The sequence below is a fragment of the Aotus nancymaae genome, unplaced genomic scaffold, assembly GCF_030222135.1.
Source record: "Aotus nancymaae isolate 86718 unplaced genomic scaffold, 86718_ANA_hifiasm-v0.15.2.pri h1tg000062l, whole genome shotgun sequence".
NCBI classification, from domain to species: Eukaryota; Metazoa; Chordata; class Mammalia; order Primates; family Aotidae; genus Aotus; species Aotus nancymaae.
The window spans coordinates 27,310,143-27,321,591 of NW_026988476.1; the positions used below are offsets into that span (position 1 = coordinate 27,310,143).

The 11,449-nt window shown below is 39.0% G+C and overlaps 1 protein-coding gene across 1 annotated transcript; it reads left to right on the forward strand.

Annotated features, from left to right (window-relative positions):
- The first annotated feature begins 10,655 nt into the window (after positions 1–10,655).
- Positions 10,656–11,086, forward strand: LOC105716448 (peptidyl-prolyl cis-trans isomerase NIMA-interacting 4-like). The gene has a single exon (XM_064365740.1). The coding sequence runs from the start codon at positions 10,672–10,674 to the stop codon at positions 11,065–11,067; it is 396 nt and encodes a 131-aa protein (XP_064221810.1). The 5' UTR covers positions 10,656–10,671; the 3' UTR covers positions 11,068–11,086.
- The last annotated feature ends 363 nt before the right edge of the window (positions 11,087–11,449 follow it).

An 11,449-nucleotide genomic window follows, 5' to 3' on the forward strand; every position in this document is an offset into this window, starting at 1 on the left:
AAGGCAATCATTTGCCACAAATAATTTCCTTGGAAATTCATAGCTGGGTTATTCCCATACAAGATGACTTCAAAAATGAAGTAGTAAATAATCTGATTTCTGAGTCTGACTACACAACTGAACATATAAATAGAAAATGCACGAATCTTGAACAACAAGAGCAATGGTATTGATGAGATTACATATTCTTAGAACCTGTACAGACAGACAGGCCAATAGATTCAACACTGATGTTCTAAGATTTTATAAAACCAATAATTTTGAAAAAGCAACTGATACCACTGTTTCAATAGAAATGTCACAAAATTAAGCAAGACTTTAGCTTTGGCAGAGGGGCAAAGAAAAAAGCTGAATGAAGAAGCACAAAAGTAAGACATGTTATCATCTTGAGAAGTCTCTGGTTTCATGTCTACTGGGGACTCACTCATTTTAATGACAATTCAGAAAACAGTATCTTCAGGATATTTCTATGTTAGCAACAAATGATTATTGATAAGCCCATATTGTTACATTTTTATACCTGTTTCACTCAAGAAGCAGTTGTAGTGAAACACAAACATATGGAATATGGTATTATTGGTATCCTAAAATAAATTAGAATGAATAGATATAACCTCTATTACCTAGGAGACACATTAATTTTAAACTTGTTTTCTCATTAAGTCTTTATTATCTTTGCTCTATGGTTTTTGTTTTTTTTTTTTTTGAGACGGAGTTTCTCTCTTGTTACCCAGGCTGGAGTGCAATGGCGCAATCTCGGCTCACTGCAACCTCCGCCTCCTGGGTTCAAGCAATTCTCCTGCCTCAGCCTCCTGAGTAGCTGGGATTACAGGCACACACCACCATGCCCAGCTAATTTTTTGTATTTTTAGTAGAGACGGGGGTTTCACCATGTTGACCAGGATGGTCTCGATCTCTTGACCTCGTGATCCACCCGCCTCGGCCTCCCAAAGTGCTGGGATTACAGGCGTGAGCCACCATGCCCGGCCCTGCTCTATATTATATCGTGAATGAAAAGTACACAGTCGGGAAATATGGAAAATATCTTGAGTAGTACAGTATGTCTTGCCACAAAACATTATGATCATTGTTATAATACATGTGCAGAGCTAAAGCCACTAATTAAAGTTTATGATTCTAGTTTTAAAAAATACAATGAAGAAACTTATACGTGTGAAAGTATAAAAGCATATTAATAGTCTAGGCACTTGGCAAAAATATCAATAACAGAATATGGTCCCATTACTAAATTCAAGAGGTACTATACTTAAAAAATATATATATTATTTAAGCAAATTCCATTACTTGAATGTGTTCCAAATAAAGAAGTTAATATTGATGAGAGACAGAACAAATTAAAGTATATTTAAAAACTCATAAAAATAAATCAAAATATAGAAAAGAGCATGAAAGAAAGTACATGAATATTTTGGAAATTGTCACAAAGTACATGAATATTTTGGAAACTGGGAAAAGAGCGACAATTCCTGTATTAGTGTTCTATTTCTTTCTTCTTTTTTTTTTTGAGACAGAGTCTCACTCTGTCACTCAGGCTGGAGTGCAGTGGTGCAATCTTGGCTCACGGCAACCTCCACCTCCTGGATTCAAGCGATTCTCCTGCCTCAGCCTCCCAGAGTAGCTGGGACTACAGGCATGTGCCACCACACTGGGCTAATTTTTTGCATTTTTAGTAGAGACGAGGTTTCACTGTGTTAGCCAGGATGGCCTCAATTTCCTGACCTTGTGATCCGTCTGCCTTGGCCTTCCAAATTGCTGGGATTACAGGCATGAGCCACCGCGTCCGGCCTTAGTGTTCTATTTCTGCAACAAACTACCATAAAATTAAAGGGTTGAAACAACATGCATTTATTACCTCACAGTGTCTATGGGTCAGGAGTCTGGGAAAAGCTTTCTGTATCCTCAGATCAGGGTTTCAAACGGCAGCAATTAAGATGTCAGCTGGGCTGCATTCTTATCTGGAGAGTTAATTGGGGGAGAATCCACTTGAAAGCTTATTCAGGTTGTTGGCAGAATTCATTACTTTCAGCTTTATTACTCCAGAACACATATATATATATGTATTTTTTTTTTTTTTCTGAGACAAAGTCTAGCTCCGTCACCCAGGCTGGAGTGCAGTGGTGCAATCTTGGCTTACTGCAACCTCCACTTCCCGGGTTCAAGCGATTCTCCTGCCTCAGCCTCCCAAGTAGCTGGATTTACAGGTGGCTGCCACCACACTGAGCTAAATTTTGTATTTTTAGTAAAGACAGAGTTTTGCCATGTTGGGCAGGCTGGTCTCCAATACTTGACCTTTGCCATGTTGGCCTGCCTCGATCTCCCAAAGTGCTGGGACTACAGGCATCAGCCTACCTCTTCCACGAAGGCCCCATATTCTTACTATCTCTCAGTTGGAGGCCACTCTGAGATCTTTAAAGGCCACCCACAGGTGCTTGCCATGAGTCTCTCACAACGTGGGACAACTTACTTTTTCAAGGTCAGTGGGAGAATCTCTCCCATCAGCCTGCTAAGATATTGTCTAATATAATAAACATAATTGGAACAGTGGTATCTCATCACCTCTTCCATGTATTAATAGTATAACCTACTTAAAGGAGTTATACCCCCATTCTGTTGGTTAAAAGCAAGTCACCCATTTCTGCACACAAGAGGAGAAGATTATACAAGGGTGTGACTCATTGGGGATCACTGGAGAGTGTGTCTGCCATAGTCCCTAGCATTTTTTATGAATGCCTCCGTTCTGCAGGGTGCATTGCCACTAAACGGTGATCTCTCTACCACCCTCTGGAACAAATGTAAACTTTAAAAGATGGTCCCCAGGTCCACTTCTGAAAGAAGGAAGTGTGGGCTAAATTAATTAGCAACTATTTTGCATTTTAATGTGGCTGTGTTTTAATAATTAGTACTTAGAATTCAGAACATGTGAGAGACATACTTCATATCTCACCTTTTAGAAGGTGGAAATTAAAAAGAGGACATATTTCAATGAAGGGGAATCTCTGAAGGGGAATGTTGCGAAGGAGATGCAAGAATAGAAAATAAAGCTTAAAAAAAATAGTAGCCAGGCACAGTGGCTCACACCTGTAATCCCAGCACTTTGAGAGGCTGAGACAGGTGGATCAGAAGGTCAGAAGTTCAAGACCACCCTGACCATCATGGTGAAACCCCATCTCTACTAAAAATACAAAAATAGCTGGATATGGTGGTGCTTGCCTGTAACCCCAGCTCCTCAGGAGGCTGAGGCAGGAGAATCACTTGAACCCGGGAGGTGGAGGTTGCAGTGAGCCAAGATTGCGCCACTGTGCTCCAGCCTGGGAGACAGAGAGAGACTCTGTCTCAAAAAAAAAAAAAAAAAAGTAACAAAATCTCCTAAAGAAATTTTCAGAGGACATTTGATTTTTGTAAAATTGAAAGATTTCAAAGAGCAATTAAAAGATACTTACAAGTTTAAGAAAAATTGAGGCAAAACAAAAATACTGCTATCTACAAACTTTAGAAGGGAGCAGGAATCTGTCCCCCAAGGAAGGATATCTGATAATTACTAAGGAAGACTTTAAGTGACCTGTTCAATGGGAGAAGGAAAGAAAAAGCAAAAGAATCCTGATGGTAAGGATAAAGATTCCCCCAAGGTAGCAGAAGTATTTCAAAGAATAAAACATAAAAATAGAAAGAGTGAAACAGGATTTGGTTAAACAAGCAACATTTGAAAATTAGGTTAAAAAAATTGGTAAAAGACATTTGTAGATAACATTCAGTTGGGGTTATATTTCTGTCATTTGAAAGAGAGTTTTAATATGTAAGATGTAAAATTATTAATTTAAAATGAGAATAAAGTAATATAATAAATGTGAGAACACTGATAAAAATATACAACTTTCGAAGTGTATTGTTATATTTTGCATTCGTTAAGATTCTTGTCTTGCTATTTTGTCAATAATAATGTGTTGATGTTTATTGACAATAATGAGGTATGCATATTTAAATATGTTTGCCATTGATGTCAAAATCAATAAAAACTTAATTGTTCTATTATACTTATTGAACAAGATATTCTTTCATTGTGTATGTTTAGTTATGCACTTATTTAAAGTATTTTTCTCAAAAAGTACATTAATTTCAATTAGTCATTGTTTTAAAACTATTTTTGGGCTTGGTGCAGTGGCTCATGCTTGTAATGCCAGTATTTTGGGAGGCAGAGGTGAAGGGTAGCTTGAGTCCAGGATTTTGAGAAGAGCCTGGGCAATATGGCAAGGCCCCATATCTACACGAAATTAAAAAATAACCTGGGGATGGTGGCATGCACCTATAGTCCCAGCTACTTGGGAGGCTGAGGCAGGAACATCACTGGAGCCTGGAAAGTCAAGGCTACAATGAACCATGATCATGCCACTGTATCCTAGCCAGGGTGACAGAGCAAGATCCTATCTCCAAAAAAAAAAAAAAAAAGAAAAGAAAAGAAAAAACAACTATTTTTGGCCCTTCGACAAAAACAAAACTCTACAACCATAATCTCATTAATTTTCACATAATTCCAGGGAGGTTATCTAGCATAATTTATTATATCCTCTTTTTATCTTAGAAAAACGAATAAAGGATAATTAGTATAAGTAATCTATGCCTATGAATAGTGCCTCTGGCTGGAGCAAAGGAACTAATTGATCTAGATGGTCATTTGAAAATTCAATATTTAAAAATTTAACTAACCGGCTAGGTGCAGTGGCTCACACCTGTAATCCCAGCACTTTGGGAGGTCGAGGCAGGTGGATCACTTGAGGTCAGGAGTTCAAGACTAGTCCTAACCAGCATGGTGAAACCCTGTCTCTACTAAAAATAGAAAAAAAAAAAATTAGGCACATGCCTGTAATCCCAGCTACTTGGGAGGCTGAGGGAGAAGAATCTCTTGAACCTGGGATGTGGAGGTTGCAGTGAGCCGAGATTATACCACTGCACTCCAGCCTAGGTGACAGAGAGAGACTCCCCCCTGGACACAAGGCACAAGACAACCTCACCAGAACTGCTGTTACCCACAGTGGGCCCAAGACCCTAGGTCAGTTCTTATAAACTTTATAGTGAGCACCATGAAATCTGGCATTTCCAATGATGTCAGTAGTCTGTCTGTAAATGTCAAACAAAATGTATCCTAGTTTAGGGTCAAATATATCTGGTATATTAAAAGGGAAAAAATTTGCCAAATCTGATTTTAAGAGAAGACAGACAAATTTTATTTTAAAATTCTTAGGCTGGGCACAGTGGTTCGCACCTGTAATCCCAGCACTTTGGGAAGCCAAGGCAGGTAGATCCCTTGAGGTCAGGAGTTTGAGATCGGCCTGGCCAACATGGCAAAACCCTGTCTGTGCTAAAAATACAAAAATTAGCTGGGCATGGTGCCAGGTGCCTGTAATTCCAGCTAATTGGGAGGCTCAGAGAGAAGAATCTCTTGAACCTGGGAGGCAGAGGTTGCAATGAGCCAAGATTGCGCCACTGTACTCCAGCCTGGGTGACAGAGAGATACTCTGTCTCAAAAAAAAAAAAAAAAAAAAAAATTCAACTAACCTATTAGATAAACCTCATTGCTTTAGTTTACCTAATAGAGACACAGGCATTTATTTTTTTACTTTCGAGGTTGGTCTTAACATAATTACATATTTTGCCTCTTTGAGACTCTGATTTCTTCACCTTATTATTCCTCTAAGAAATAAAAGTAAGGCCGGGCACGGTGGTTCACACCTGTAATTCCAGCACTTTGGGAGGCCAAGGTGGGTAGATCATGAGGTTAGGAGTTTGAGACCAGCCTGGGCAATATGGTGAAATCCCATCTCTACTGAAAAAATACAAAAATTAACTGGCCGTGGTGGTGCACACCTGGGTAGTCCCAGCTACTTGGCAGGCTGAGGCAGGAGAATCGCTGGAACCCAGGAGGCAGAGGTTGCAGTGAGCCGAGATCACACCGGTATACTCCAGCATGGGTGACAAAGAGATAGACTCCATCTCAAAAAAAAAAAAAAAAAGAAATAAAAGTATACGAAGGATCTTATGTATTAATATATTTTAAATTTTTCATTAGTATGACTCCATTCTAAGCCCCATCTTATAATTTTTTTAATTTATGAAAATATAGAATCCATACCACCAAAATATACAATCTTAACACATTTACACATGCTTTTACTTCCAGGTGAGACATAAAACAGTATTGCTGAGAAAATCATCAGACAAATGAACTACATCTCAGTTGTGATTACCTTAAAATCAATATTCCTTTATTTGAACAAGCAGCAGCAAAAATCATTAAGACAGGACTCTAGCAATTCAGGTTAAATTACAGCTCAATCATGAATTTGTTAGATCATTTGGACAAATTGTTCCAACAATTTCAATTTCTGCCTCTTGTAAGTATAATAAGCATAATCATCCTTGCTGGATACTACTATTTTGAAACACATGTTTTTAGAAAAACTTTCAAGATTCTTAGATACCTAATATAAGAGAGGAAAGATACTATTACAAAAGTAATATCTGTCAAGCGGTAAGTTTTTTATCACATATATCTGAAATCATGTCCTTATTCATCCCCATGGGGGTGGTGTGTGTGTTCACATACAACTCAGAATAATGCAGTATTTCATGAAATAAAATCCAGAACAGGCTTTAAAAAATAGTAAAGATCCTGAGGAGTAAAGCAGGTGAGCCAGCCGGGCATAGTGGCTCACGCCCGTAATCCCAACACTTTGAGAGGCTGAGGCAGGAGGATCACAAGATCAGGAGTTCGACACCAGCCTGGCCAACATGGTAAAACCCCCGTCTCTACTAAAAAAAAAATACAAAAATTAATCGTGTGTACTTGGGAAGTTGAGGCAGGAGAATTGCTTCAACCCGGGAGGCGGAGGTTGCAGTGAGCCGAGACCACACCATTGCACTCCAGCCTGGTCAGCAGAGCGAGACTCCGTCTCAAAAAAAAGCAGGTTAATTGGTTTAAATGCCCAAATCCTGAGGAAATATTTTATCCATTCTATATAGCATCCAAAACGTGTCAATGCTGTGGGTTCCTTTGCTAATCTTGTTTTGAATTTCCCAAGTGAAAAACATACCAAAGAAACAAAATTCAATTTAGAACTAGCAGCAGAGAGCCGTGGACGTGACTGGTTATGTTAAAACTCCAGCCCACTTCCACTGCGAGCACGGGCCATCCAGCTGCCCCTCACAGCAGCCAGTTGTCCCAGTGACGGTGTTTCCATGGCTATCACTACCACTTCTCTGCCCCTGCAGCCTGTTAGACAAACACCCTTTGCTGTTCCTAAGAGTGCTTGCAGATCCACATAATTATCTTTTGTAGCTCTAGTTCCCAAGGATTTGATCACTAGCTGAAACAGCCATTTTCCTGTTTTCATAAATCTTTTTTTCAGTTTTATTATTTATAATGGTTTTTTGTATTGTTAGAGCCACCATCACTTCCTCCACAATGCACATCCTTTTCCCATTAGCTTTTATCTAAGTCTCCCTTAAATCTCAGCTAGCAAGATCTCCTAAATATGACTAGCCGTTCCTTTTCTTTGAATGTTCTTTAAGATGGACAAACCCCTATGAAGACACACAGTTGGCTAAAGGTACATCATCAGGTGATCATACCACAGGCAGCAACTGCTAAGAAATACCAGAGATTATAAGAAAAACCTGCTTTTCAGACCCAGTAAACTAAGAACTATCTTACAGTAGCACAGAATCAGCAGATGTGAAGCCTCAGGTCATTGCTAGAGGATGAATTCCAAATCAGAGACCCTGGGGACCTCATCAAATTTGCCAGGATATTTCAGTTGCCCCATTCTGCCTGGTGTATCCCTAAGAAAAAAAATTAAACAAGGTTTAGTTTTGGAACTAAAAGAGATTTGTACATTCAGATCCTTTCCCTGTGTCTAATTGCTTTAAGAGATAAGTTTTTCACAAATATTATTATTGTGGGTGTTCAACAAGGCTAAATATGTTTTTTTAAAATCAGATTTTCTTTTAAAAACTACAACATAAAGTCTGTGGATTATCAGAGTACTTTTTAAAATTAAAATATTTCTTCTATTTCTATATTTTAAGTATAAAAAAATGATTTTTAATTTGTGCCTTCAGCTACTCCTGTTGCATTAATTTAAACCGCATTAAAAAGTCATTTCTACTTTTCAGGTATTATAAACTGTCATGCTCCTAATAAACAATTTTATATCACAGAAAATGTAATTTCCAAACTGCAATAAATATCTTCTTTTCTCAGGTCCAGAGTCAAATACTGTTTATAAATTTGCATAAGCAGGACTTTTTTAGTCCTGTTGGATTGTTCATCTACATAAATAATACTAGAGGGTGAGCAATGAATTTTTCTGATTTATGCAACATTGTCCTAATATTTCTGGAGGATAAAAATATTTATATGGGCCAGACACAGTGGCTGACACTCTGCCCCCAGCATTTTGGAAAGCCCAGGCGGGTGGATCACTTGAGCCCAGGAGTTTGAGACCAGCCAGGCCAACACGGCAAAACCCCGTCTCTACTGAAAACACAAAAATTAGCTGGGCATGGTGGCGGGTGACTGTAATCCCAGCTACTTGGGTAGTTGGGCACAAGAATTGTTTGAACCCAGGAGGTGGAAGTTGCTGTGATCCGAGGTTGCACCACTGCACTTCAGCCTGGAAGACAGAGCAGGACTCTGTCTAAAATAAATAAATAAATAATTTTTTTTTTTTTTAAATTAGTAGGGAGTGGTAGCACATGCCTGCAGTCCCAGCTGCTACTTGCAAGGCTGATACTGAGGATTGCTTGAGCCCGGGAGGTTGAGGCTGCAGTGAACCGTGACAGCACCACTGCACTCCAGCTTAGGCAACAGAGTGAGACCTTGTCTCCAGGAAAAAAAAAAAAGTAAACATAGAATTACTATATAACCCAGAAATTCCACTGTAGGCATATACCCAAAATAGTTGAAAACATGTACTCAAATATACTGTTACACAAATATCCATAGCAGCGCTATTCACAGTAGCCAATAGGTAGAAACAAACCAAGTGTCCATCAGAGGATGAACGGATAAACAAAATGTGGTCTCTCCACACAATGAAATATTATTATTATTTTATTTTTCTTGAGACACAGCCATGCTCTGTCATACAGGCTGGAGTGCAGTGTAACAATCTCAGTTCACTGCAACCTCCACCTCCCAAGTTCAAGTGATTCTCCTGCCTCAGCTTCCCAAGGATCTGGGATTACAGACGTGCACCACCACACCCAGTTAATTTTTGTATTCTTAGTGGAGATGGGGTTTCGCCATGTTGGCCAGGCTGGTCTTGAACTCCTGACCTCATGTGATCCACCTGCCTTGGCCTCCCAAAGTGCTGGGATTACAGGTGTGAGTCACTGTGCCTGACCCAGTGAAATATCATTCGGTCATAAAAAGGAATGAAGTACTGATACCTACTACAACATGGATGAACCTTGAAAACATGTTTACTGAAGTAAGCCAGCCACCAAAAGCCACATATTGTATGATTCTATTCATATAAACTGTTCAGAATAGGCAAATCTATAGAGACAGAAAGATTAGTGGTTGCAAGGGGCTAGGGGAAGAGGAATGACTGCTAATGGTTTGGGGTTTCTTTTTAGGGGTGATTAAAGTGTTTTAATACCTTGTACTACCCACCAATATCCTTGCCTCTGTGCCCTAGAATTCTCTGAATCAATTCCAGCTTTCTGTCTCTGATTTGGACAAATTCAAGTGGAAGTTCATAAATCTTACGGGCAAGCCCTATCTTTTATTGATCCAGTTCAACCTATAATTGTCCTAGGACTTAGAAATTTGTCAAGTGTAGTTCTTTCTGAACCCAAAGCGAGATGCTCCTTTCTTGCACTCACGTATATTCACAACAAAAACCCAGAAAGAAAGAAAAGTAATGCTTGGATTATTGAATTGTATTCTCTTCGGTGTAAACCATGGTCCTCTTTGAAGCTCAAAGGCTATGTACAAAAAAAGCAAAAAAAAAAAAAAGCTAAATACAAAAGGAACCCAGACTCAAGGGTTAACAGTATAACCCCAGGTCCTTTCCCTCCCAGAACTAAACAGTCATGATGCAGATTACTATTCCTCAGAACACAATGGCTTAATGTGTTGGGATTTTGCTTTTTGTTTTGCCAGTTCTCAAAAACTTCTAATGCTCTGAGACCTTAACCCCAAGAAAAGTTATAAAACTATTGCTACCTCTAGGGATGATAATCTTTATGATACTCATGCTCTAATTGATCATGACACTATGTTCCAGATTGGTTCTTAGAATACTTTTCATCATGCTATGCACAGCCACTAATTTTCAATTGGATTTGCCTCAAGAGCAGCCCATTCAACATGGTGAGTTCAAATGGGAGAGGGGGCTAGGAGTCTGGGAGGAGGCAGGGGTAAGGGGAGGGACTCGTTAACAAGGCGGGGGCCAGGCGCAGGGGAGGAGGGAGTCCTAGAGTCATAAAGAATACTAAATTTGAAAAGAACGAAGAGTTTCCGACACCATAGAAAAGAAAAAAAAAGAGTTTACCAAATCTGATGGCCTTTTTCCTTTTGTAGATACACCAATACTATATATGGCATGCTTAAGAATATGTATTCTTGGAGTTCAACAGCAGGTTTCCAAGATGCCGCCCAAAGGAAAAAGTGGTTCTGGAAAAGCGGGGAAAGGGGGAGCAGCCTCTGGCAGTGACAGTGCTGACAAGAAGGCTCGAGGTCCCAAAAGTGGTGGCAATGCAGTAAAGGTCAGACACATTGTATGTGAAAAACACGGCAAAATCATAGAAGCCATGGAAAAGTTAAAGTCTGGGATGAGATTCAATGACGTGGCTGCACAATATAGTGAAGATAAAGCCAGGCAAGGGGGCGACTTGGGTTGGATGACCAGAGGGTCCATGGTGGGACCATTTCAAGAAGCAGCATTTGCCTTGCCTGTAAGTGGGATGGATAAGCCTGTGTTTACAGACCCACCAGTTAAGACAAAATTTGGATATCATATCATTATGGTTGAAGGAAGAAAATAAAATCATATGAAAGACTGAAAAAAAAAAAAGAATATGTATTCTTATAAGAAAAAAACACAATAGACTTGAAGTCTGGAGATCTAATGTTATTCCTGTTTTACTTCAGCTAACCAGTCTGGTTGACCTGGTACTTTCCTTTGAGGTTTTCTTTTACGTATTTATTTTACTGTATATTTAAATATATACGTGTGTATGTGTGTATGTATCTATTCCTGCTAACAAAAGCAATTTATTCTTATTTTAAAATTTCAACTATTAGTAAGATATATAATGGAAAAAATAAGTAAAGATCCCCATAGTATCTCTCCTAGAGAAAAACTACTCTGTGATTTGGTGTCCATTCCTTCATTTTTTCCTATTAATATTTAGTTTAGTGTTTTTA